A 26,616-nucleotide genomic window follows, 5' to 3' on the forward strand; every position below is an offset into this window, starting at 1 on the left:
GCATCAGCCGCACATCAAGAAGCGGAGAAAGAGGATCCATCCCCAGTAAGCCGAGGAAGAACTTGCCGGCTCGCTATGCCAAATCCAGGAAGCAATGGCATACTGTAGGTTTACTAGTGGCCACCGCCGCATTCCACCCGAATCTGGGGGGGACAAAGTTGAGAGTTCGTTACTGTTTTTTCATATTACTGAACAAGAAGCACATTCAAAATACAGAGGACAAGACGCTGATTGGATCGGAGTTGATTGACGCAAAGTTTATCATTGCCGTCTTACAGGAAATTTAGCAAGAGTAGTACTAGCTTGTAGTTTCTCACAATGCTGACGCGCAACATGTGATGGACGAGAAGCCCAAACGAGTAGGATACTTGAGACTAGCGCTTCTTAATAGGCTATCCGCTGTCTGTCCTGCAAGTAGATTCCCGTGATCTAATAATAGCCAGGATGGTTGAGAAGAAATTCATGAAGCTCTAGCACACGATTGACTACTTATTAGTATTCCTTACAATAGATGCTATGCGCTAACTCCAGTATGAATGCGAAATAACGTATTGCATCATATATCACGTTGTCGAGGCATTAATCGTAAAAGATTGGCCAGCAGATGTTGTCAAGACTTGGTCGCAATTGGCTCAACATCTACTAAAAACTGCAGTCAGCTCTCTTATACAGCTTCTAGCAAAACTCAAAGGCCAACTTTCCAAAGATAAAATAAGAGTGTCAAGAAAGGTCTATCTATATTACCTAATTCGAGATTTAAACAGACTTCACGGCTCACTCAATCTAACAGGCACAGATGATATTCCAAATATGAACATATTCAATTCGCTCGCTTTTTATAAACAAAATGGGCTTTATACACAAAATTTCAACCCAATTAGCGTTTCAAGTTATATACAAGAAGATTCGACATGCCGTTCCAACATTTTCCTCCGCGTCGTCGCCTCAACCTCTTTGGCCGCTTACTGAGAGCAGACGCCGTTGGAGCAGAAGTAAGGGTCAGAGCAGTCGTTGTCGTTGCCGCAAGTAGCGCCCAGGCAGTGGCCCTCCCAAGAGCAAGTGGTAGGAGGAGGAGGAGGAGCGGTGCTGCCAGCGGTGCCACACTTGCCGCTGTTGCAGGTGAGGGAGTCAGAGCAGTCATCGTCAGTGCTGCAAGTAGCACCAGCGCAGTGGCCGGCCCAAGAGCAAGTAGGGGAGCTTCCGGCAGGAGTGGTGGAAGAGGGAGGAGGAGGAGGAGTCGTGCCGGAGCCGATGGCAGCCTTGATGGTCTTCTGGAAGTTGCCGTTCTTGACAGCGAGCTGGGCCTCCCAGAGCATGATACCGCCAACGTTGGGCAGGTTAAGAGCAGAGACACCGTTGTAAGCAGAGATGAGAGAGGTGGGGGAGATGTAGCCCTGGTCACCGTCGGCACCGCTGGCCAGCGCACCAATGAACAGAGTAGCGTTGCCAATGTTCTTGCTCCAGTTCTTGACAGCAGTGTTGAAGCCGGACTGGCCAACGTTGCAGTTGCCGTTGTTGTAGAACTGGACCCAGACGTAGTCGAGGAGCTGGCAGACGTTGAGAGGCTCAGAAGCATCGGGGAAGGGGCACTGGGGAGCAGCAGTAAGGTAGTACCTCTTGCTGGTGTCCTTGGCAAAGTTGGATCGGAAGCGTTGAGTCATGGCCAGGTAGCCAGTAGGGTTGCCAGTCTCGTTGTCTGTATTGCAGAATGATATATTAGTAAAGATACACTTTATCACTTTGGGAATGGCTTCAAATAGCTTGACTCACCGAGATCAACACCGTCGAGCTTGACGGTTCCGAAAGGACGGAGGGTAGGAGTGGCGGTACCACCCAAGAACAGGTTCCAAACCATATCGGCAACCGCCTGGCCCTGAGAATCGCCCGAAAGGGTGACCTGAGAGAAGCCAACAGCACCACCCATGCTGAGGATGACCAGCTTGCCGGCGGCCTGGCAGGCCTTGATGGCGGGAACCAAAGAAGTACCATCCTGGAGGTTGGTGGCGCCGGCAGACTTCTGAGCGGCGGATGGGCCACCGAGAGTGCTCAGAGAGAGCGAGGGGTAGCCACCACCAGCAGAGAACTTGTCGAGGAACGCCAGGTTGACAATGTCGTACGACGAGTCCGCACATACATTAGCCAAAGTTGTTGAGTCGTCCTCGGCGCCCCAATAGACGACAAGCTTGCCTCCAGCGGCACGCTTCTCCAAGGGTGCTGCGAGAGCAGTAGTGGCCAAAAGGCCGGCAGCAGCCAATGCTTTGCTGAAAAACATTTTCGATATATGTACAGTTCAAAGGAATGAAAAACCAGGCGGCAAGATATATACAAGAGGCCTGTAGAAGATGACCAGATCTTCACTTGTGCTGCTGCTGCTGCTGTTGCTGAGTTGTCCAAAGGCAAACTTGCTGAATCAACAAGCAGCCGGCACTAGCACATCTATTTATCATTTTTTTCTTCTCGATTTCCAAATCTCAATTACAATAGATGCCAGGGACTTTCTCGTAGCAGTGGTGAAACGAAACAGCTTGCCGTGTAAGCGCGGCCAAAATAGAACGGCCCAATGCGGCAGTCGAGATAGTTGCTAGTCCAGTCTAGTCGAGAATCCGGAAGGTAGCTCCAGGTACGGCTGGGCCAGGGACGGTCTGGCCAGATGAATCAAGTTTGACAATTGCCCCAGACGGCGATAGTCCAGGGTCCTCGGTTCCTAGCGTTCCGAGCTAGACAAGCACTATGCCATCGGAAAAGAAGCATATGAGTAAGATGGCGGGTTCTTCACCACCATTATCCGATAGAGTCCAATAGAGCCATGCACACACGAGGCCTTTCTCGAAGCGAGAGGCCCTCGTGCCGGAATAACGTTACATGATATCGCGATTAACGACTTTGTTCTATAAGCACTTGCCTAAAAAGCCAACCTGGCAGGCGAAGAGAAATAGAGAGGCCGCATCACTTACACGATAAAAGAGGGGTCGTCGTATAGTCGTATGGCTCGTCCAGTTGCAGCCGGAAAACTGCAAGCCAGCAACCGACAGTCCGTTTCTCTCGGCCCCATTGAGCTGCTACAATACGATCTAGAACATGTAGGCGTTCGTCGCTGTCACATGGAGACGTTCCATTCCGTATATGCCATGCCGGAGTTTTAACACCAAACAGCAGCAACCCTGCCAGGGCAGTCCCAACCGGCGACGAATGAGAGCCCTCTGCACTTTGTGAATGTCGTCGTGAGACGCTTATCTGACCCAGGGACCCTCACTCCGGCAATAGCGCTGGTGGGCTCGGCGCCAGCGGCGACAGATTTGGCAGGTAACTAAGCAGACGGCTAAGAAGAAGCCCTCGTTGGGGGTCATCAGCACCGAGGTCCAGCCGGTTCGCGGTCTTGAGCTTACAAGTAGAAGACAAATCTATGCTTAACAACTTGCCTAATGAGTTCAAGAGTTAAACTCAATGTCATTTTCCCGCTGCTTTAATTGCGAAGCTCAATTTAACCGCGTTGCATCCGATCCAACTAGCCGTGCGCCATGGAACGATTGCGTCGCATCCTGCCCAGCCGTCTATTTGTGGGATTGAGTTTTTCCGTCTCGAAACACGATCGGGTTCCTCCAGATGAGATGCCCCATGCAAGGCTGTTTTAAATGCGTCATGCGGGAATGCCACTTGAAAAGGCTGAAATTTGACCGTCCAAGCACCTGGTTCTGCTAGCCTAGACTTGCACAGTCAGCCGTTGGCTGATTGATGTGAAACGAAGAACATGCCAAAACAGGCTAGAGATGAAGAAACGAGCAGCCAATAATGGAGAGTCACTGGACAACATAAGATGTTGTGGGGTCGCTTAAATAGGCAGGGGATCGTAAGAGAGGCACGGTCCATCAGTTGAATTGATCGTTTGCTACTCCGCAGTGGTACGTCTTGCTACAACGGCGTGATTCTTAAGCCTGTCTTGAATTTTTGAATTCTTCCCGGAGGCATCGTAACTCAGTCACGCACCACCTTCTCTATGCGGTCGTCAAGGTCCCGTTGATTAAGCATTGCCTTTGGCAGGGAGCTTCGACACGAGGAAATTCTCAACGTCATTAAACTCATCTATACAGGCAGAGTGCTGCATACCCCTGGAATTATGTCAGTTGGTATGTAAAAAACAGAAAGAAAGACAAAAGAAAAAGCGAGGTGTGAAAGGGGAAAGAATGCAATGTCTGTTGAAGGCAGCGAGCAAGCAGCATGAGACTGAACCTGAGAGGTGAATAGAAGGAAATGGGATGATGGGATGATGCTCACTTATATGTTTTTCGCTTCACGCCATAGCCGAATTCCTTGAGTCTCTCCTCAGTAGCCGTGCCCCACTCATACAGGACCACCGGGTCTTCATCGCCGTGTCCCATGAAGATGGGCGTGTCCTGGTTGAAGTTGGTCCCGGGGATAAACTCTTTCAACTTGTGGCTGAGAGGCAGCCAGCAGGACATGCCAACGATGCCGGCCAGTTTGAAGGGAGCTGTAATGCCAGAGAAGAGACTCATGGCGCCGCCCTGGGAAAAGCCGCCCAGCACAACGCGATCAGCGGAGATGCCCTCTGAAACCTCCTTCTGGATGAGAGAATAGAGGTAGGCGCGAGACTCAAGGATACCGGCCTCATCCGTATCGCGAGACCTCTCGTCAAGGGTCATTTTCGACGCAGCGCCAAGAGATTTCTATTACACGGGTCATGTTAGGTTGCATAGACACGCATAGGAACCAGGAGCAGGTACTCTGGAATACGAGTAGACTTGTGGCAAGGTAAGGAGAGTCATACGACATCGAACCAAGCGGGCATGGGATAGCCTCCATTCTATACACGACAAATCGTTAGCCAACCGATAGGATGTTATATCTCTTTCAGTCCCCGGCGTCTCAGAGAGAAGAGGCATGCCATGCCAGACTCACCACTGTAATGGGCATGGTACGCGCATTCGGCAGAATGAATTTGACCTCGTCGAGCCTGTGCCTGCTCTGCCACAGCTTCACGGCCTCGGACCAGCCATGGCCGCTGTCTCCCAGGCCGTGCATGAAGATGACTGTTGCCGTGTGGCGGCTCAGGGCCGGATACACCAGCGGAGCAGCCCGAGAAGCCATCGCGGTGTCGGGATTGGCGAGATTGGTGGCGTCGCTCTGGATGCTGGGGACGGAGCTGCTGCTGAGATGTCCAGAGACAAGATGTGAAACCGATAAAGAGGGCAAAAGGACCAGAGCAGTTGCTATCAATGCCGCCGCAAGACTGAAACCAAACACGGCGCCGCGGCTGAAGCTGAAGCTGGGCATGAGGTAAAATTGCAAGGATGGCGAGCGCGGATTGGCGGAGAAGACAGGATGGGGAGCGATTCTTTAGCATGACGTATCGTAGGGCTGTGATTGGCCGCCGCATCGGATAGCGGTCACTTGTGCTGCTGCCCCTCTATAACGCCCCTGTAATGGATCAGTATTTTGCCCCTCACTAGATTGAAAACCGCAGCCTCGCATCTGGATACGGAAGAGGGCAAAGAACCGAAAATGATGGAGATGGAGATGCAAGTGTGCAATTGATTAGTAAATTATTTAGATGGAGTATTGATCAAAGCAAATCGCATTTATGCATTGCGGATATATAGCAACAGGAGAGTATCCAGTAATGAAATCGACATCTAGGAGCTACATACAGTTAGGGGCCAAAAATTTACAAACGGAAAAAAAATCAAGATACGCCAAGTTTAGGAGGGGATAATCTATTACAGCTTTAATCCATAACAGCTACTATAAAACTAAAGATAATGAGTAAATACTACTAAAATATAAAATATTCATTAATTATTATTAAACTTTAACTTTAATGACCTGCATACATATTTTATAGATTTAATTCTTAATTTTTGAAAACTGTGACTTTTGGTGGTACTCAGTATAGCGTTCGTTGACTTTTGGCCCATAACTGTAACAAGACGGCTGAAAGTCGCTTCTCTTGTATTTAAAAGCTCAACTGGCATTCTACCTTGTTTATGCTTGCGAATTTGGAAGAGAACCATGGGAGACTGAAGCGCAAGTATGAGCCTGGAGAACATAAGGAATAACCAATCATCAAATGTCCTCTCAGCCCAAGTTAATACACAACCGAACTAGATTGTGCACCATATACATGGCCTGGAAGACGGATTTGGCTCGCTTGGAAAAGTCAAATGTCGGGCCGAGTTCTGCAAAGCCCATCGTGACAGCTGAGTGCACGGGGCGGCGCAATCGCTCCCAGACACTGTCTGTGACATCAACTAAAATTGTTAAGAGCCAGATTGTCCAAAGCCGTCTATCATAAGGTCAGCAATATCCAGTATTGAGACCTCCATACTGACTTGAAGCGCCGTTGACTTCATTGGCCTGGAAAGCAGAGTCGGTAATTCCATGTAGCAGGTGATTTCATGGAGGGAGGGAGTTCTGTAGAGATATCGTTCAAATTTGCGGCAAACCCAACACAAAATAGCTTATACGGTCAGATGATTGCTCGTAGAGAGAGTATCGGTCCCAGAGCGACCTCAAGAGTAGAAGAAGACTCATGCTACTTATCATCGTATAAGTAATATCCTTGCAAGAAATGATTTGCAAATTTTACCTTGGTAAACTCCAGATCAAGGTTGTCATCCGTACCGGCAATGAATCGAGAATTTTTAGAAGTGTCAAGCGCCACTTGTTTGATGTTTCTCTCACAGCTAATGGAATTTGTATTAGCTGAAGACCGGTGCTGGTATAAACGACGACTTCAGCATCCTCGCCCTGAACCATGATATCAGCATGGAAAGTTGACAAAAGGAAACTTTGGAAACACGTTGAAATGAACCTACTACAATGAGAAAATTGTTACTATTTCTCTATATGGTTAAATTATAGATGGGACATATTCTTCGCCATATAACGCATTGTACCATCGCGCTGGATAGATTCTGAGCCTTGCACGTTTGGCCACCTGATGTCAACATCAAAAATACCACTTGATAAACCAAATCCTCCCAGGATTTGCTCTTATTGACTGTATCTTAGCATTTTAATATATGTCTTGGCAATTAACCATAATTTGTCAATCTGCACTGCAGCTAAATACCTAATGGGAGGCGCATTTGGGTCACCTGTCTGGTATTTACGTCAATCTTGCTCTCTTATCTGAACACACCCAGCTTTGATAGCATAATCAACTAGCTTACCATAGACGCAACTATAATGTGTGCGCATGCTCCTGGATAGCATTCATACGCCTTGTCACGGAGTTTCTGATCAGTCAAGACAGTTGTAGCTTTTATACTCTAGTGTTGATATAGCAGGCACGGGATCTGACTCAAACCGCATGCCCTTGGAAGATTCCCCATTTGAATACTATTCCTTAGCACAACTTCTCTTCTGATTCAAAATGCAACGAAAATGAGTCTCTTGCCGGTAACTACTAGGGCGCTCAAAAATCACCAGCACAGTATTTATTTCGGCCTGAAGAATTTAAACTTACCTATCAATGATTGCGCTGTATTAGTAAGGAAAATTTATTCAACATCCCGGCTATAGCTTAATAAAACAGTTGATATATATATAATATTATATACAGTACACTTAGTAGTAACAGTAGCAATAGTGGCAGTTACAGTTGATACTATCGCCCTAGTGCTGGATGATAGAACTGCCCGGGGTGCTAAGGTATCGCCTGCGAATGAAGATGATGGTGCTTTAAGCGAGTGTGTCCACATTAGTTCATCGCCATGGAAGAAGCAGGCGGGCAATTAACAGCCGCTCAGCGTCAGAGGTGGAGATAACTGCTTTTTGGCTGGCCTCACTATGTGACCTGTAAGAAATTTAGGCCGCGAGTCTGATTTGTCCAGGCGATCTTATTACCATGTACTGATGTAGCCTTCATGGAATAAGGTCTGTAGTCCGCAGGAAGCCAAAGAATTTGCTTGCCGTTAAGACATATCCACCCTTTGTCGAAGTGCAGATATGTTTCGGAGGAATTCTCAGAGGCTGGCGTAGACAATAGCCGAAACGGTCGATAGTCCGTCAAAATGTATGCGCCATCGAACAAGAAGGCCAAGTCAAAAGAGTGGTGGCTGTCTTCCACGAGCCGCTGCCGGTATGTCCACGTGGTGGTATCCCATAGCTCGATGCCTTTGTATGATGCCGAGGCCAGCGTCTTGCCGTCTGGAGAGAAAGCTAGACGCAAGTAACTGCCATTTTCTTCCCCATCGATACTTAAACTCTGCTGGTGGCTCCCTGTGGCCATGTCCCAAAGCTCAATGCCTTTCCGCCACGCCGAAGCCAGCGTTTTGCCGTCCGGCGAAAATGCCACGAAGTCGATTTTGTGGCTACATAATGTCCACAGGGTGTTCCCTGAGGTTGAGTCCCAGAGCCATAACTGGATAGTCTTCTCTTGTGATGACGTCGCTAGTGTCTTGCCGTCTGGTGAGAAAACTATAATAGGTGTCTCATATGAAGCAAGCACAGCTCCCTTTTGCGTCAGCCGGCAGGTCCAAGTAGACGTATCCGTATCCCAGAGCTGCAAATTGTCAGGTTGCGTCACGGCTAGAGTCTTGCCATCAGGCGAAAATATCATCCTAGGTTTATAATCCGCAACCATTTGAGGGATTAATTGCTGACAGCTCCACGTAGCTGTATCCCAGACCTGTAAATTATCGTTTGAAGTGAACGCTAATGTCTCACCGTCGGGCGAAAAGGCCATGGACGTGACAACCTGTCTGTCCCAGTCACTATGCTCCTTAATCGTACTTCGGCGGTTCCTCGAATCTACATCCCACAGCCTGATAGTTTCATCATTTGAGGCAGAGGCTAGTGTCATACTGTCAGGCGAAAAGACGATACTGTTGATTCCGCGGATATGTCCCGCTATTGTGTCCCAGATGCTCCCCGTAGCTATATCCCAGAGCTGGATAGTACCATCAAGCCCCTGGAGGGCTAGCATCTTACCATCAGGTGAAAAAGCTAAGGAAGGGAAGTAGAAAAGATTTACGCCCAATGTTTGCCGCTGGCTCCATGAGCTTGTATCCCAGAGCTGGATGGTACTGTTGTCCAATGATGCGGCCAGCACACTACCATCAGGTGAAAAGGCTACATGTAGACATGACACCTGACCACCATGTGCCTCGAGCGTCCGCCGGTGCTTCCCATTAGCCATGTCCCAAAGTCGAATTGGTTCATAGTCTGATGCCGAGGCTAAGATCTGGCCGTCGGGCGAGAAGGTTACAGACCTGACCCTATTGTTGTGTTCCTCGATTATTTGTAGGCAACTTCCTAAAGCTACATCCCAGAGTCGAATTGTCTTGTCGTCTGATGATGAGGCCAGTATCTTGCCATCAGGTGAGAAGGCTACAGACCCAACTGATGCACTGTGTCCCTTTAGTGTCCATTTAGAGCTTCCCATGGGCACTTGCCAGAGTCGAATAGTCGTATCCTGTGACGCGGAGGCAAGTATTCTGCCGTCAGGCGAGAAGACTACGGGGAAAACAACGCCTCTATGCCCCTCAAGCGTCCGAATATGGCTTCCAGTAGACACCTCCCAGAGTCTAACAACGTTATCCCACAATCCGGAGGCAAGTATCTTGCCGTTGGGCGAGAAAGCCACTGAATTGACTCTACTGCCGGCCTCGAGAGTCTGGCGGTGCGCATCCCAGTGAGGTTTAACCCCTTCCAGCTTCTTGATGAACGGCAACCTATGCTTCCATTGCACGGCTCTGACCTCGCTTGCTGTGGGAGTGAATGCCAGTGCAGAGGCATATGCCTGTAGCGGAGCTCGCTCTATAATTGATGCGTGACTTCGGATCAACTTTTCAGCATCTTCGAGAAACCGAACTAGCTGGGATTCCATATTCGATTTCTAGAAGTGATGAGTAACTGCAGGTAATGAAGAGAGTTCTGAGCTTACCCGGGCAATATGCAGAAGCTTTCTTACTGACTCTACGCCCTCTGCAAGGTTTCCTAGGAGAGATAAGCCTTCTAGCCAGTTCAAGAATTTCTCCCTCAGAAATGCCGATAAAGCTCCATCATCTGCGAAAACTCCCGTATGTTCGAGGCTTTTTAAATCTACGACGTAGAGATGATCGGCCCAGAAGACGCAGGAGTATCGTATTGAAGCCAAGGGATCCGGATCCGGAGGTCTGATATTCTCCGGCTTCAAGCCGTAATCGAGGTTGTACATATTTTGTCTGAGATCTGAAGACATTGCTTGAATCGAACACATTGCCAGGTCTTCATGCCCTTGAGACATCCCCGTTGGACGGAGCCTAAATTCGTAATTTTCCTGGAGATAATCTTTGGCTGACTGGTGGATAAGGTACGCTGTTTCGTCTTGAACTACTAGGAATGAACCGCATTTCCGAATAATAGTTGCTGGGACATTGTCTGGCAACTGAGCGAGCACTCTGAGTTCAGAAAGAGCCAAAGGACGAAATGCGAGAGTAGCAGCCACCAGAACATTTTTACAAAATTTGCAGTCTTGTCTCAATCCCTTCTCAATCTTGTTCATAATATAGTCGTATAACTGCGATAAGCCGGAAGGGGTTTCCCCGACAATGTCGAGAGCGTACATTCCGTCAACGACGATTTGGAATCCATCTTCTTTGTCAAGTTCTTTGAACACCAAAGCCACCCAAAGAAACGTATTTTCTGCTCGTCGGATTATTTCTTTCTTCAGTTGTCCCAATATCTCGTCAGTATATCCCGGTCTAGCCTTCAGCACAGAAAGTTTGTGGTCAATAAACGCATTAACTGGATTTTGCAGTTTCTGGGAATCAAGTTCAACCAACGAGCCTTCCATCTCTGGAGAATTGAGATCAACAGTTGGACGACTTGAGACGAGCCACTTCACTTTGTTAGAGATCTTTAGGGAAGTGAACATAAGCTTCTTGAGATCATCTAAGCCCTGCTCACACTCGTCAAGAGCATCAACCACAAGATACACCGGAGAGAGCTTGGGATCTTTTAAAATATTCTCAAACACATCATTAAGAGAAATGAATGCCCCATCGCCCTCGAAAAGTGAAGCACCTGCATTATCGTGCTTTGCTTTCAGATGAGACATGAGGTGTGGTTGCTGTACGAGAAGCAACCAGAGGAGGCATCTCAAGGTGGCTGTAGCGGTATTTAAAGACTTGACTGTGCCTTGACAGAAGAAGTGAGAAACCTTGGGTGCCAATGTAGCGGAGTGGCTCAAAAGCTCGCGGATGATGCCCATTAGAAGCATTGTTTTACCAGTACCAGCGTCGCCCTTGATCCACAACAATCGACACGAGGGTGATGTAGAGCCGACGCTGCTCCAATCCGTGAATGCCTGGTATTCCTCCGTTTGGAAGATCCACTCGTTTGCCTCACTAAGCAAGGCATCCTTGTTCTTCTCAATCTTCTTCATATCATCCTGTGGATCCACCACGAAGAGATCTCTAAGGCACTGCTTGTTCTTCTCATCCACGTTGCTCTTCTGAAAAATGAGAAAGTCTTGAAGAGTTTGATGAAAACTCCCGAGCTCGTCGTTCATTTTTGTGGCATGTCGAAAAAGCCGCCCTAGCATATCCTTTCCCTGAACATTTATGTACTGTTCGAGGTCATTACGAAGGCTGTCTTCTGCTGCTCTGATCGTCTTTATATCGTCGTCCCAGTGATTCCAATTCGCAAGGTCTTGAAGAAACTCATAGCCTCGGTGCCGGTAGTAAGAGCAAACGCTCTTCATTTGATACAGAAGAATTACCTTGTAAAGAAAAAGGATCTTTTCTTCTAGATGAAGCCATATTGATTGAAGCCCATCGACATGATCTTTTTCTAAGAAGTGTTCGGTCAGGGCGCAATACCACCTCATTCTAGAAACAACATGCGCTATTCCGTCAAGATTAGATCTCGTAGCGTTGGCCGGATTCATAAGGATCTGACGAGAATCAGTCGCCAAACTCAAGGATTATTAGGATATTACTCACTTGTAAGCCTATAGAGACACCAGCCCATGGGAGCGCGGCCTGCGGGATGTTTCGGACAGCGGCATCGACAAGTCCTTTTGCAGAAACAATAAATTGCGCAGTACCACTCACTCCATTCGTACCAGTTGATGTCTTGGAGACCTTTGCTTGACCACTCTCTACCAGCTCCCTCATGAGGTCCTGTCGTTTAGTCCGATCGTTAATATTTGCTGAAACTTCGATGTCAGAAAGCTTGGTCATGAGGACTGTCGTCAGGGTCTTTATGTAGGACCTGACGAGCTTTGCAGTATCTTCGCTCTGCGCGAGACTGTCGTAGGCAGCGTTCCACAATTCCTGAGATTTTGAAAGGCTTGCGTGTTGCTGTTCTGCTGGCTCAGCCTCGGCCTCGACCGCTGCCGTGCTGCTCGTAGGTGGTCCCGAGCTGTGAACATGACTTATGCGCTGTCTAGAAGAAGACGGCGAGGACGATGTATTGCGCTTAAAAAGCTTCTTAAGCCTACTCAAGCGTCTCGGGTTCTCTTTTCCGCTCATGGGTCGAAAGTAGGTACAAAACAGAAGTAGCGGAAGTGGCAGAAGTGTATGGTATTGCAACACGACAATTGCGCGGCGTATTCGTAGTAATACAAACGTCGTATATTCAGGCCTTAAGTACCGGATTTACAATACTCGAGTTAGTAAAAATAAACGTAAGAGCTCAAGACAAAGCAAGAGAAGATGTGAAAAGATGCGAGCGAGTGACAGTGGGTTAAGCAAATGCAGGTACATGCAGGCAACAGCAAGAAGTTTCGCTGCGACGGCCTGAAATCCCACTGTAGTACAAGTAAGGCCGCTATGCAGGTGGCCCCGCATTCTGAACTTATATCTCGGAGTGAAAAACAAATTCTCTCATTGGCCTCAGGATCAGAACCGAGTTGTGAAGCATACAGCCAGGAACACTTTAGAAGAATATTGTACTCTAACTAGGTACCGACAAGTAGTTTTAGACTTGGAAAGAACACTGAATTGCTGGTATCAGCACGTACAAGCACTCCACGCTGCGTTGTCGCGAGCCAGCGATGCGGGGAAAACACACAAGGCTCGCTTACCTTCTGCTGCTGTTATCACTGCTTCTAGATAGGTCTGATAAATATATGTTACACAATGCTATATAGCTTAATGTGCCATAGACTGTGACTTTCTAACCGATTATTTGTGCCGGTATAAGCAAGAGGACTCGTAGCGGGTTAGCGCCTGTATTACTCCGTAGTGGCCTCTTGAAGATTGAGATATGCACGAGGCTCAGCAATAAAACATTTCGCCTTCAAACTCAACCATGCTTACATCACATTGGCAAACGACAAACGATTCTGCTATCCAGCAACTAATCTATAAAAGATGGTTATATTTTAAGCTGAAATCATGTCATTATGTACAAACTGCGAGAACTGAATCAATGAAGCACGGACAGTAGTGGCATCCCCGTGGGAGAGATGGAATAGATATTGGCAGTTAGTAAGATATGTAGTCTGTTCCTCATACGCGACGACCCGAGACATGTACGCCGAGGCAAGCACATGCACTCAGCAGTAGTTACGTTAGCTAATCATCATAAAGCATGATATTGTCTGATAAACTGGCAAACAGATTTGTATATCTCTAGTGGTGGAAATAAAGTTTGTCTCTATCTGAAAACACCTACTTGGTTGAAGCTGCCACACTTGCTGATTTGGGCCTTCCTCCAAATGGAAAATCTGCTGAGAAGGAACGACACCTCGTTAGTTAAGACAGATCTTTTCCGCTGATAGCTATCAACCAGACCCATTTTCGCTCCGTTGATGTCATTCAATATTTTCTCCGATTATATTGCGCCATCGGATGCCTCGCCAATCACGCACAACGGCGCTCGTAACCCGGTGGAGTTTCTTGTCATATTCATCTTTTCAAGCTTTGTTCGCCCCAAAACACATTTCTCTCGCCATGCACTCACTCAATGTTTTCGGCCCCAGTGCTAATGCAAACAGCTTCCCCAACCCCGATTATTGAGAAAGTAGGCCAGCCACTACGCTGTGTCCATTTCGCAAGGCAAGATCCATGGCTGTCCGACCGTCATTATCCGCAATTTTTCGATCCGCTCCATGCTCAAGAAGAAGTTTAACTATTTTGAAACGGCCAGAGATTGAAGCATTATGTAGTGGTGTATGGCCGGCATGGGTTTTAGCTTCTATATCGGCGCCAGACTCAAGAAGAAGCCTTGTAATTCTGAATCTCCCACCATCTATGGCTAAATTCAAAGGCGTATAACCTTCATAGTCCTTAGCATCAAGTTCGATGTCTTGTTGGTTGAGAAGTAGTTGAACTACTGGTTCCTGACCATGCGCTGAGGCAACATGTAGCGGCGTACATTCTTGTTCGTTTTTGTCATTGATTTTGGTGCTTTTGTACCCAAGTAGAAGTTGAACTACTTGTAGATTACCATTTTCCGCGGCAGTATGCAATGGCGTCCAACCGGCATCGGATTTAGAGTGAACATTAACGTTTTCGTGGCTGAGAAGGAGTTTAACGACGCTCATGTGCCTCTTAAAGATTGCTGAATGTAATGGCGTTCGGCCGTCAAAACCCGCAGAGTTGATATTGGTATTGGTTTTGCTAAGCAGCAGTTGAACTATCTCAAAGTGCCCCCTTTCCGAAGCTAAGTATAAAGCCGTTTGGTTATAAATAGTTTTAGAAGTAACGTCGATATTATTCTGGCCCAGGAGCAATCGGACTATCGGCAAATTTCCAAAATATGCAGCTATAGTCAGTGGTGTATCGCGGTTATTATCTTGAGCATTAATGTCGATGTCATCTCGCGAGAGGAATAGCTGGAATATCTCAGGTGTCCCTACCTCAGCAGCAAGGAATAGTATGGTTCTTCCCTTGGCATCTTTAGCGTTGATGTCTCGGATACCCTTGGCAAGAATCAGCTTGACCACCATTTCATTGTTAGTGAAAACTGCCGTTCCTAGCGGATTCCGTCCTTTGTCATCTTTAGCCATAAAATCAATTCCATCTGCAGCAAGAAGTAGTTTGACTACTTCGTTGAATCCAAGTTCAGTTGCACGCAGTAGCGGTGTTTTGCCCGAATTGTCTTTTATGTTGATATCGATGTCTTCGTGGGCGAGTAACAGCCCAACTGTAGATTTTAAATTCATTGAAGCCGCATTCCATAGAGCTGTCTGGCCATTATCATCCCTTAAATTAACGTCGACGCTCTCTGAAGCAATTATCTGCTTGACAACTCCATTATGCTCCCTTCTAGCCGCCACCGACAAGGCAGTTTGACCGCCCATATTGTACTCTTCATCAACTTGAGCACTAGCGTTGACTCTTGCTTCCGGGGCCTGTTCAAGCCGATCTTGTCCATTAATATCAATATCATGGCTTTCGAGTAATTTTTCTACAACAGACTCATGTCCATTTTCAGCCGCGTAAAAAAGTGGCGTTCGGTTCTTGCGGTCTCTGCTGTTTACATCAATGCCATTGACAGCAAGCAGGATACTAGCTGCCTTTCCTTCATCATTTTCGGCAACCCATGCTAAGAGCGGTTTACCTGACCTATCTCTGGAATTGACTTGGGCCCCGTGTCCAATGAGTAGGTGGAGTAATTCCCAATTTGCTTTATGTATGGCACGCCGTACCGGTGTCCAGCCAGTAGGGCTCTCAGAGTCGACATTGACTTGGGTAGAGCCGAGCAATAATCTTATAATTGTCATATTATTCTTGAGTATCGCATCCATTATTGGTGTGTAGCTGTTACTGCCCTTTTTGTTGACGTTGATATCTCGTTTGCAAAGCAAAAGCTTTACTATGTCTGCATCTTCATTCCATACTGCAGCTGAGAGAGGCGTATTACCCTCACAGTCTTCGGTATTAATGCCAACATCTCCTCTAGCCAATAGTAGCTCAATAATGTCCTTGCAGTTATCTCTCTCTATGGGAGATACAGTTTTGTCCGGATATTCTCCATGTTTGTTCGTATACGTGTCAAAATACCGAATGTCCCTCTCGCTTGAAGGCCTTCGGCTGCCGTATGACACTAGCGGGCCCGGCATTATGGTATCGTATATGTGATTTTTCACGTTTAATGGATAATCTCCGTCATCCATATCGACAGTTGGTAGGGAAGAAGACACCGTCGATGGGGGCGGCGACCAGCTTCGATGGCCTTTGGTGTTTTCATGATGCCCATCTGGTGACCGATCCCGCCAACCACGAGAGTCTAATACGCGTGGTTGATGATTCCGTACGGCCAGTAAGAGCGGCGATACGCCCAAATAATTTCTAGCGTTAATGTCAACATTTTCTTTATTCAGAAGTAACTTGAATATAGATATGTTGTTGCCATCAACAGCGCGCCAAAGTGGCGTCCCGCCACGCGTGTCTTTGGCATTGACATCAATATCAGTCCTGGCAAGAAGCAATTTCACCGTCTCTTCATGCCCAATCCCTACGGCCCATGATAGCAGCGTATCACCGTATACATCCTTTTCGTTGAGATCAACTCCTTCCTGAGCCGTAAGCAGCTCAAAAATTCGCACTTTTCTCTCACTTGCGGCCTTCTTTAAAAGGCCGTAGTTGATACTCTCTCGATGCTTTGTCGTGCCTTCAAGTAGTAACTCAACTACTGTTTCGTTCCCAGTCTCAACAGCCAACCATAGGGGAGTGTGACCATTCCCATCTTCATTGACAACATCAAGGTTGATATGACTCAGCAATAGTTTGACTACTGCTGTATGCCCCTTCGCAACTGCCAATGATAGCGCAGAATTGTTTAGATCATCTTTCGCATTGATATCGATACCATCAGATTTCACTAGGAGATCGATCGAAGTATCATAACCATTTTTTGCTGCCCATAACAAAACTGATTGGCCGTAATTATCTCTGATATTGACATCAATCCCATCTTTAGCTAGAAGTAATTTGGCGATATCTTCATACCGTTTCTTTGCTTCCCATGGTAATAATGTTGAATCCCCCTCCTTTGTACTGCTTGTGTTATCATGGGCTGGGGGCAATATGTGGCCGCTGTTATAGCCTCGACTCTTCCCACTCTCTGTTTCCTCGCTGTCGACTAAGGAGGCATCCCCTTGAGAGTACCGCAAAGCCAGCGCTAATGAAGTATGTCCGTTTTTATCCGTAGAATTAACATCGATATTGGCCTTGTTAAGTAACAGTTCCACCATTTTCTTGTGTCCCTGCTTAGTTGCATATAGCAGTGGCGTCTGGCCGTCTTTGTCCCTTGAATTGACTTCAATATTGTTGGTAGCAAGGAGCAGCCGAGCCACTTCCTTATATACTTTCTTAACTGCCCACCAGAGAGGCGTCAGATTTTCTCTATCCTTAGTATTAATATCGATGCCAGGCACGTTGAGTAAGAATTTCACCGTGGCTTCATTTCCATTGCGAGCTGCCCACAGTAACGGCGTCTGGCCAGATGTATTCTTAGCATTGATATCAACGCCATTCTGAGTATGAATGAGTTGGAAGAGGATTTTGTTTCCATTCGAAGCTGCCCACCATAGTGGCGTTTGGCCATGTCGATCGACAGCATTTACATCAATGCCTTCTTTATCGAGAAGCATCTTGACTATTCCCTCGTGCTCTTTCTTGACTGCGTAAAGAAGAGGAGTTTGATGATAGGCGTCTTCAACGTTGATTTCAATGCCTTCTATAGTAAGAAGCTCTTTGGCGATAGCATCGTGCCCGCGAATGGCTGAGTGCAATAGTGCTGATTGATCATTGCGATCCTGAACATTAACATTGACATCGATGGCAGTAAGTAACAACCTTACTGCGTCCGTATGGCCGTTCTCAGCAGCCGAGAGTAATGGCGTCTTTCCAGTCTTATCCATTACATTGATACCAGCACCGACTTTGTTGTACAGGAGCCCAACTACCGCAACATGTCCGCGTCTGGCAGCCCAAAGCAACGGTGTACGGCCATATTCGTCTGCGATACCGACTTCTATGTCTTTTTTGGCGAGTAGCATACTGACCACTGCCTCGTAGCCTTTTTGTGCAGCTGCTCCCAACGGCGTCTGACCACTTTTATTCTTAGTGTTGATGTCAATCCCATCTTGCGTAAGGAGTAAATTCACAGCCGCCCCATCACCATTTCGTGCTGCCCACCACAAAGGCGATTGATCATAGCGGTTTTTCGTGTTAATGTCAACACCATCTTTCGCGAGAAGCAGTTCCATGATAGGAATATCTCCATTTCGGACCGCCCACCATAACGGTGTCTGACCGAAATTGTCTCTCGCATTAAGATTCGCGTGATTCTCGATGAGTAACTTGGTTGCCGCTTTTTGTCCGTTCTTGGCCGCAAGTAACAGTGATGTCTGACTGTAGCGGTCTCTAGCATTGGAGTCGCCTCTGCCGGTGACAAGTAAGAGCTCAACAACTGTACTATGCCCTTCTTTGGCAGCCCACATCAATGGCGTCTGGCCATCGTTATCTGTAGAGTCGGAATTGATTGCCAATGTATCAAGTAGCTGTTTGGCTACTGTTTCGTATCCATTGCCAGCGGCATATGAAATTGGCGTTCGACCAAAATCATCGCTCATATCTGGGTCTGATCCTTGTTCACCAAGGAGATTCTCCAATACTTTTTCAATTCCAAAATACGCCGCCAGGTGTAGTCCGGTGATGGTTTTAGGGACATGTTGACTGTAATCTGAATTTCTCCATGTCGGCTTGACGGCCATTAAAGCTTGGCTTGAGGCTTGTACCTTTTTTGTACATACAAGGAAAGCTGTGACTTCCTGTGGTAGCGGCGAGACATTCCGAGCATGATGGCCCCAAAAATGAGCAGCATAACTATAAAATGGATTTTCTGATAGTCGCTTTTCAAAGACAGTATCATTGGCGCAAAGCCCACTGTCAAAGTTACGAAAAGATAGATAAGTAGCGCAAGTCCTCGTAATTTCTACCTCTGCAGTAGGAAACCACTTCATCCGCGTCTGCTCAAAGTAGTCTTGTGCTGTGTAATGGACTAATCGAATGACTTCAGTTTCTTTGTCAACGGTAACTAAGCTTTCGCAAGCTAAAACAACGTCATCAACATTGATAAAGTTCCGGTTATCGAGTTCGACATGCCCATACTCCACTGCAAGAGCATGCACGAGCTCGGTTGGTGAAAGTTGTCTTTTGGCAAAGATAATCCAAGATAGAACCCGTCTTGCCAGCTCCTTCTTTGCCAGGGGCTGGATTTCGATTCGCTCCATTGCGTCTTTATAAGCATGCTCATATTTTTCTGATCCAGTCGATAGCTTCGAAAGGGTATCACGAACAGCCTTTTCCGTATATTTATGGGCCAGCGAGTCAAGATAGAGTTTAGCAAGAAGGAACCTAGGAGCAAGTTAGTATATGGAGTAATGAGACATCAGTAGAAGCGCCATACATTCCCTGCACCGAGTCAATGATTGTCCCTTGAACCTCACTTTTCAGTTCTGCATCCTCACAGACGAAGTTTGGTAGTCGTTTCATATGATCATCCAGATATCTACGCACATCTTCTCCTCTAGCGGAAATCTTGAGAAAAGTGCTGCCTTCAAACTGTTTGGCAATCTCCGTATTGTGCCTCGTAGTGGCAAATATGTTCACCGCGGACTTCATACGCAGGCTGAGAATCTCTGCTAGAAATTTCGACCGGCAGCCATTGATATCTGCACATTCATCAAGTGCATCTATGACAATAAGAGTTCTAGAGTAAGTACTGATCACGGATTGCAGAGCCGATGAGACTGCCTCCAATGATGGTCGAGTTCCCTTGTCTTTATGCTGCTCATAAAGGGCGGTGATGCAGTTAGGCAGCGATAATCGTATCTGCGCTAACTGTCTTAATAGGCTCAAAAGCAAATTGTCTGCTTTCTCATAATTCTGGTGGTAGCTCAAATAAATGTACGCAATTCCAGTGTTCAGAGTTTCGCGATCATGGTGAAATTTGGTAGTAAGTTGATCGATCACGATTGACGTCAGGATAGTTTTTCCCGCTCCTGGAATCCCCTCGCAAAGAAGGACTTCCGCTGCTGTATCCAACCAGTTCTGGTACTCTTTTGAGTTTAGAAACCATTCTCCCGTTCCAGGTTGCCGACTGCAAAAATGGTCATGCTGTTGGGAAGCATAGTCGGTCGGAGTAAGCCATTTAAGAACATCATTGCGGTATTCACCGTTTTGCCTAAGAACAATGCCCGCGAGCCCTTCTGATATATCTATGGCTCATAGTTAGCCTTGCATATCAAATAATGTGAGGCTTTTGAAAACTTACCAGAGAGCACGTCCATCTTTTTCAGGGCCTCAACTCTGTTAGGATGAATTAGGCAGAGAAGATCTTTTGTATACGCAGCTGCTGTCATTGCTGCATAGCCTTGCCATTCCTTGTTTTTATGTGTATCCGCATAATCGCATATACCACGAATAACCAAGCAGGGAAAATGGTTCATCAAACCAGCCGCTTCCATTTCAAAGCACAGCACATTCTTCTTCATACCCAACGTATCCCTAACCACAGCATCTTTCATTAACTGATTAGCCGAAGCAATCAAGCCATAGTGGATTACAGGGTCATCCTCGCTGCTATTCCGTTCCGGACGGATAATTAAAGCTGATGGACTATTGCCACAACTGATGTTGCAACTTGTCTCAGCATTAGGGTGAATGATATGGCTTTGATACAGCTGATCTGCACCTGGTGAGTCCGGTCGTTTATACTTTTTCCTTAGTCTTGGGTTTTTGTCAAGGATAACATTAATATTCTCTCGGATAAAATGCCCTTTTATCTCATATTGACTTTCAAGCCCGCTTACTGCTGACCTTAGTATTGGGGGCGGCTGGTTTAGATGCCCAGTCGGATAAAAGCTTTGTTCCTGTACTGTTTTGCCAAAGTCATATTGAAAAACACCACCCTCTCCATTGCGGGGGTCACTGACAACCACGTCACCTAAGCGGATATCGTGATTTTTGCTTGGAGCTCCCCCTCCAATACCAACCATTAGGCCAATTCGAATATTTGGGAAGCTATGTAGCATGTCTCTCGCCACACTTGCTGCTGAAGACAGGCCGTATTCACCATGGGGCAAACTGGCGAGGACAATATTATGTTTCCCAATCCTGCCTAGTATATAGTTGTTATCATCGTGTGGGGACACAGATTGCGGCGACTCGTGCTCTTCATCAAAGAAAGCTCGTGCGGCAACGTGCTCGGTCGTTATGGCACAAATCCAGCCGACCGTATAATCGTCATTGTCAAATTGCACTTTAGGGTCGCGACGAGACATTTTATCGATGCGTAATAGAAAGTATCCTTGCTTCAGTATCAGCTTCGTCTAACGGTAGAGAAGCAAAGAGGGGTATGGAGCTCAGATGCGGCTGAAAGATAATTGTACGTACCCGAATAGGTAGGTACCTAGGCAGCAGTTTGTATGCATGTAGAATAGCCAAGCCAATGAGAGCATATCAGCAAGCAGGTGCGTGATCCGCACCGGGTGAACGCTCAGAGTTGCATGTTTTCCATTTTTCGTTGCCGCTTGACCTGAGAAGCACGTGTGTTTAATCACTTACATACCCACTACCTCTGTATATACAGTTTGAACTTGCAGCTGATTGCATATAAAGTAGTACTGTGGGTGTATGCAGAGGAGAATTCAAGATCCTATCAAATCCTCCTTAGACAAGCACTTGGTCTGCAGGGTAGATGGTGGGGAGCTGCTCGCGAACGCACGCTTCTATATATATCTTTCTGTGCTATATTCTTGTTGCGTTTTCTCATTTTGCAGCCTGGCTGTTCATTAAGCGCGAAGCTTCATTTGCAGTATCGTAACAAGAGGCTGGGTTGCATTTGCTGCCGCAATCGTCTTTGTATGCTGCTCCTCAGTATTATACACGCCTATATATGCTCCAATCATCTGGTATACTTGCCGCGAGACGTTCAAAAAATTCTGGGATTGCCCCCTAGGTAATTACTATTCTATGTTGCTTTCTTCCCCTTGCAGTTTTCATAGGTAAATAGAAAGACCTATACATTTTGAGCAGATGAGGCAATCATCGATACGGAGCGTCTGTCTATATGTTCGGATGCTGTAAATGATGGTAATCTGAATGCAAGGACTGATAACAACGATCTAGTCTTACATAAGTTGAAATCAAGCCGAACGCCAAATTAGGAGCACACTCAAAGTACACCGTGAACCATCACACAATTGATACTCTCTCCACTACTTAGGCTGGACTAGGACCGGGCCGATCCCAGTTGACAGGCTGACGTGTAGAGAGAGACTTGCCTGAGTAAGAATGTTTCAGATTTAGCTTTGGCGATTGACCGCCGATTGACTCTTACAAGATGAATTACTGTACCTTGGTCAATGCGCAAAGACGCAGGGTGTTTCACGAAATGTGGCGCTCCCACAGGCCGGTTATTGGATTACTTGTCTCAGTTATCAAGACGGGACGATCAGGGGTGTGTTCCAATTGGTTAAAATGCAGTCCCTAGTTTGATGACGATGGCCTTGGCATCCAATCTCAAAATCAAGCTTTACGCAGGACTAGGCCATGATCTATTGGAGTTGGTGGATCGCTTGCGTACGACGTGGCTGGCACGGCGCAGTACCCATCATGTAGCTATACCTGCAGAGCTGATAGATTGCGCCATACAGCAAAGATTGAGGCCGGCGATTTGGGTCTGTCAGATTCATACACTATGTACCCCTGGATGAGTGCGTGGATCGTATTAAATAAACATAAATAGGGCGGGCATTAATAGCGTAGCAGCCTTGAATCTGACCTTTGGACCGGTTTACTCGCCAGCTTTCTCCTACACTTATCTCGGCGGGAAACTTCAACATGTTTAACGAGCCTTTTATGCAAATCCATCTTGGGCGTGGACCCAGGGGATTTGAAGAAGTGTCGACCGTACAGGCTCAAGGAAACTTCTACCTATGGGAGAGTGAAACCATGAAAGCGGCGCTCATGCGTCTTTGCCCACCTCGTCTATGGCCACATGCGTCGTATAATAATTCATGCCCTCGACCTATTCTTGTTAACCTTCGCCATGAAACGATGCTGCGCGAGTTAAATACTGCGCTAACCCTTTCATTGACGGATATCGTGGATCGATGGTGGAGCGACAAGGCCGCAAAGTTTCCCCAGAGGATGCCTCTTGAGCCAATAGAGGAGGGTCTCTTAAAGGTGAGTAAACGATCTCTCGTCATAGCTGTTTCGTTTTTGTTTCTAGTAGCTAACAAAGGAAATCCAGTACGTGCAACGTGCCCTGTCGCCTTACAAAGAACGCAAAGGATCGTGGAGGCCCGATTTCCTGGTTGAGGATATACACTGCGCAGATGGTGCCGTCCACGAAAACTTCCGAATCACCGAGATCAATGCCCGGTTTTCTTTCAATGCGTATATGCACGCAGTGTTTGGGCACACGGCTCTGGAAGATACGGGCATGGCAAGATATGGGCTCGTCCCTGCTACGACTCCGAAGAAGGTTCAAATCCACCATGCTCCATTTTCTAGCTCTTGACTACATTTAACAATTTTTTGTAGGTCATCGACGGACTATTCACTCTGTTTCGGCGAGATCGTCCTCTCCATCTCTTGAAAGGTAAAGAGCCTGGCGTTGACTTCTACATGTTCGTCGAAGCTGTGAAGCGCCGCACAGGCTCGGCGCCACGAGTAATTGGCCCTTCAGACCTACGATTGGTGATCAACGAGAAAAGAAAAACGGGTTATATGCTCTGTGCAATCTCAAAGGCACCTACCTGTCACGCTACTTCCACTGCAGCGTCTCCTGTCTTCGTCACCGAAGACGGAGAGTTTGTAGAAGAGATTTTTCAGGTTGGACTTGAGCTACACCAGCGTGAGCTGGTTGGTTTGCCTCTTAATATGCTCCAAGAGCTCTGTGCAATCTGCTTCAATGATCTGCGGACTATATTTCTAGTCCATGACAAGCGCATGCTAGGAATCATCAAGCAGGAGCTTCAGGATCAAGTTGCGCGCGGAGTGCTCAGCCAGCAACAAGCTGTGATTCTCGATCGCGGGATTGCAGATACCTATTTGCCGGGCTCGCCTGAGATTCAAGAAATACTTGATCACTCAGAAAAGCACCCTGAAGTCCGCCAACATTTCCTCCTGAAGGCAATTAGAGGTGGAAAAGGAGATGGCATCGTATTTGGCGATGAGATGACCAATGAAGAGTGGATTGCGGCCTTGCAGCGCCGGGTCTCCCCGGGACTCGACCTAGAAACATCCTCTGTCGTACAGCGTCGAATTATTTCTAGGCGGTATAACATGGTGTTGAAGGCGTCGGGAGAAAAAGTGAACTACCCATTGATCGGAACATATTTTACTGTCAATGGCGCATATCTCGGCTTAGGAGGCTGGCGGAGCAGCAACGAACGCATCTGTACTGTCGGAAATGGCGGAGCCTGGATTTGCTCTGTGATACGTAGGGAAGACCAATTTGGAGAGACTGTCTTGAGCCAGGGGGAGGGGTTGGAGAGAAACTGAGTACGGTGTCAAGTACTACAAAGTAGTGGTACAAGGTGATTGTTTGTGATAATGTTATTAGTAGCGAGATATAAATTAAGACAAGCTGTTTACATATCACAGCACTAGTATTACTATCCACACACGGCTGAACGCTTCCCGAGAAGACAGGGATATCTATTCAGGTCCTAGCAGAGAAGTAAATAGTGCGTACTAGGCGCCTTCGTCTTCTCTTCAATTCGACTGCTTGAGAAATTGTGACACTAAATGCCTGTGCATTAAATGTCAACAATAAATACACCAGGTTACAGCCGTGAGAGAGCAATCAAGTACAGAATTCGTTAATCATCAAATTTGCGAGAACATCTCTTCGATCTTCCTTATAAGTCTTTGCCTTTTACTTCACGATCTTTTACATCTGCCCACGATGTATCGCCGCGTTACACTCCATATTGCTGCAGCATCGAATCGAATGCGCAGAGTTATTCGTCGCCCAGCATCTCCATGGCTCTCCATGGCTGAAACCCGTGAGAGTCGTCAGATGTCCACAAACCACTCACATATAGTGCCTAATGTGGAAGTGCCGAATATTAGTCAAGCTCAAGAGCTTGTCCATGTTCGAAGTGTATCGGAACTGCTTCGCCAACATGGCATTCTCAAGATAAGCCTGGGACTCGATGATAACAAGAGCCAGTATCTTGAACAGCTTCTCCTGAGCCTACATCGACGTCACGGACATCAACTGCCTATTGCTCACAGCGCAACCAAAGGCTGGTTTTGGGATGTACTTCCCGCCACCACCAGCTTTCAGACTGCCAACTGTCAGGCCCGTTCCGAGACAATGGACGAGTTTCCCTGGCACACGGATTGCAGTTACGAGAACCCCCCGCCGCGCTATTTCGCCCTGCATGTGCTTCAGCCTGATCGCTACGGAGGTGGTACGCTTTCCGTGATGAATGTGCAGCGGCTAAGCGAGCTGCTCTCGGAAGCCACCAAGGCATCTTTGGCAAGACCCGAGTATCTGATTCGCACACCGCCCGAGTTTGAAAAGTCTCCTAGGCAGCAGCACATCGTGGGAAGCATCATGGTGACTGATGCAGAGAATCAGACTAGCATGATGCGCTTCCGAGAAGACATCTTAACGCCGTTGAGTGATCGGGCTTCCGCCGCGCTAAATGAACTGAAACATGCATTGCAGAGCGCAGAGGCAAAATCCTATTCGACCTTGCACTTGACCCCGAAGGCCCTGCCGGCGCGTTCGATCATCTTGATTGACAACCGCCGGTGGCTACACGCAAGAAACCACATCACAGATCCGGGGCGACACCTCCGAAGAGTTAGATGGGATGCAGTCCCGTTCTCTAGTAGTATGTGAACGGGAGAAGCAGGCGACGGACAAGAGAGCACCATCGGCATCCGGAAATTGGAAACTGAGACATGGAAGGAAAATAATGCGTGTTGGTAAATAACTGGACAGTGTGGCTTGAGTGCTATAGTAAATAAATGGACTATTAGTTTATTGTGAAACACACAAGACTGGTGTGCATATTAAATTACAAATTCTATTTCGGATGTAACCCTCCCGGTCGTTGAAGGGAGTTGACAGCACCTAGCAATTATTGCTGTCGTTACTCTGCAGGCCAAGCACAAGTACGAGTATAAAAACACGACTACTGATTGACATGTTTGCTTTTGCGGTCTTCTCACTTGCTATTGGCCTGCCGACCAAGGCACGTATCTAAGGTGGCTGGGCTGGACAGAGCTGAGGTTGAGCTACTGCAGGGATATTGCCGGCTTTCGAGCTCAGCTTCATGTGGCTGAGGGCTCTATCAGACTTACAGACAGGCAGAAATGGCGGTCAGGCCGGAGCAATATTTTGGCATGCCTGTTTTGCAATCTGATTGACTGATATCATAGCGCTACTGCCGTCTCGGCCGCAACATCATCTGCTTCTCGGTTGCTGCCGTGTGATGATACCACCCAGCCACAGGTACTATAATAAGATATTACGTGGCGCTTGTTCGCTATTTTGTTTGCTTCCACTATCTACCTAGTCTTTTTCTCCTTTCTTTTCCGTAGATAACTGAGGCGATCTATCTTACACCCCACTATACGTAGGCTTCTTTGGGCATGTCTCAGGCTGAAACTAGGCCATCCGCGGTTG

General features: G+C 47.2%; 6 protein-coding genes across 6 annotated transcripts; 2 read left to right on the forward strand and 4 right to left on the reverse strand.

Moving 5' to 3' along the window:
• Window positions 1-962: 962 nt before the first annotated feature.
• Window positions 963-2,272, reverse strand: TrAtP1_010100 (uncharacterized protein; the record flags this gene model as incomplete). Its single annotated transcript, XM_014089522.1, has 2 exons — window positions 963-1,696; window positions 1,771-2,272. The coding sequence occupies 2 exons, from the start codon at window positions 2,270-2,272 to the stop codon at window positions 963-965; spliced, it is 1,236 nt and encodes a 411-aa protein (XP_013944997.1).
• Window positions 2,273-2,954: 682 nt separating this feature from the next.
• On the reverse strand, window positions 2,955-5,303 carry TrAtP1_010101 (uncharacterized protein). The gene is made up of 5 exons (XM_014089943.2): window positions 4,915-5,303; window positions 4,784-4,819; window positions 4,273-4,682; window positions 3,387-4,106; window positions 2,955-3,332 (listed from the first exon to the last, which is right to left on the reverse strand). Exons 1-4 carry the CDS (start codon window positions 5,287-5,289, stop codon window positions 4,019-4,021), a joined length of 909 nt encoding a protein of 302 aa, XP_013945418.2. The 5' UTR covers window positions 5,290-5,303; the 3' UTR covers window positions 2,955-3,332; window positions 3,387-4,018.
• Window positions 5,304-7,581: 2,278 nt separating this feature from the next.
• Window positions 7,582-12,704, reverse strand: TrAtP1_010102 (uncharacterized protein). The gene is made up of 3 exons (XM_066114564.1): window positions 11,946-12,704; window positions 9,905-11,896; window positions 7,582-9,856 (listed from the first exon to the last, which is right to left on the reverse strand). Exons 1-3 carry the CDS (start codon window positions 12,474-12,476, stop codon window positions 7,805-7,807), a joined length of 4,575 nt encoding a protein of 1,524 aa, XP_065970660.1. The 5' UTR covers window positions 12,477-12,704; the 3' UTR covers window positions 7,582-7,804.
• A 2,017-nt stretch (window positions 12,705-14,721) lies between these two features.
• Window positions 14,722-20,604, reverse strand: TrAtP1_010103 (uncharacterized protein; the record flags this gene model as incomplete). The annotated part of the gene is made up of 4 exons (XM_066114565.1): window positions 20,236-20,604; window positions 19,369-20,179; window positions 14,810-19,316; window positions 14,722-14,745 (listed from the first exon to the last, which is right to left on the reverse strand). Exons 1-4 carry the CDS (start codon window positions 20,486-20,488, stop codon window positions 14,722-14,724), a joined length of 5,595 nt encoding a protein of 1,864 aa, XP_065970661.1. The 5' UTR covers window positions 20,489-20,604.
• Window positions 20,605-22,753: 2,149 nt separating this feature from the next.
• On the forward strand, window positions 22,754-24,659 carry TrAtP1_010104 (uncharacterized protein). Its single transcript, XM_014089539.2, has 3 exons — window positions 22,754-23,150; window positions 23,218-23,451; window positions 23,511-24,659. Exons 1-3 carry the CDS (start codon window positions 22,806-22,808, stop codon window positions 24,471-24,473), a joined length of 1,542 nt encoding a protein of 513 aa, XP_013945014.2. The 5' UTR covers window positions 22,754-22,805; the 3' UTR covers window positions 24,474-24,659.
• A 15-nt stretch (window positions 24,660-24,674) lies between these two features.
• TrAtP1_010105 (uncharacterized protein) lies at window positions 24,675-26,175 on the forward strand. The gene has a single exon (XM_014089572.2). It carries the CDS (start codon window positions 24,880-24,882, stop codon window positions 25,825-25,827), a length of 948 nt encoding a protein of 315 aa, XP_013945047.2. The 5' UTR covers window positions 24,675-24,879; the 3' UTR covers window positions 25,828-26,175.
• Window positions 26,176-26,616: the final 441 nt, after the last annotated feature.

Source organism: Trichoderma atroviride, chromosome 5, assembly GCF_020647795.1.
Source record: "Trichoderma atroviride chromosome 5, complete sequence".
Classification (NCBI taxonomy): Eukaryota; Fungi; Ascomycota; class Sordariomycetes; order Hypocreales; family Hypocreaceae; genus Trichoderma; species Trichoderma atroviride.

Bases quoted from the DNA above. Each gene is read 5' to 3' on its own strand.
- TrAtP1_010101 (XM_014089943.2), bottom strand. From the start codon at position 5,289: ATGCCCAGCTTCAGCTTCAGCCGCGGCGCCGTGTTTGGTTTCAGTCTT. The intron at 4,820-4,914 runs GTGAGTCTGGCA...TGTCGTGTATAG, and splicing joins GTACCATGCCCATTACAGTG to AATGGAGGCTATCCCATGCC. The intron at 4,107-4,272 runs GTGAGCATCATC...ACATAATTCCAG, and splicing joins GTGAAGCGAAAAACATATAA to GGGTATGCAGCACTCTGCCT.
- TrAtP1_010102 (XM_066114564.1), bottom strand. From the start codon at position 12,476: ATGAGCGGAAAAGAGAACCCGAGACGCTTGAGTAGGCTTAAGAAGCTT. The intron at 11,897-11,945 runs GTGAGTAATATC...GATTCTCGTCAG, and splicing joins GTGTCTCTATAGGCTTACAA to ATCCTTATGAATCCGGCCAA. The intron at 9,857-9,904 runs GTAAGCTCAGAA...CATCACTTCTAG, and splicing joins AGCTTCTGCATATTGCCCGG to AAATCGAATATGGAATCCCA.
- TrAtP1_010104 (XM_014089539.2), top strand. From the start codon at position 22,806: ATGTTTAACGAGCCTTTTATGCAAATCCATCTTGGGCGTGGACCCAGG. The intron at 23,151-23,217 runs GTGAGTAAACGA...AAGGAAATCCAG, and splicing joins TAGAGGAGGGTCTCTTAAAG to TACGTGCAACGTGCCCTGTC. The intron at 23,452-23,510 runs GTTCAAATCCAC...AATTTTTTGTAG, and splicing joins CTGCTACGACTCCGAAGAAG to GTCATCGACGGACTATTCAC.
- TrAtP1_010105 (XM_014089572.2), top strand. From the start codon at position 24,880: ATGTATCGCCGCGTTACACTCCATATTGCTGCAGCATCGAATCGAATG.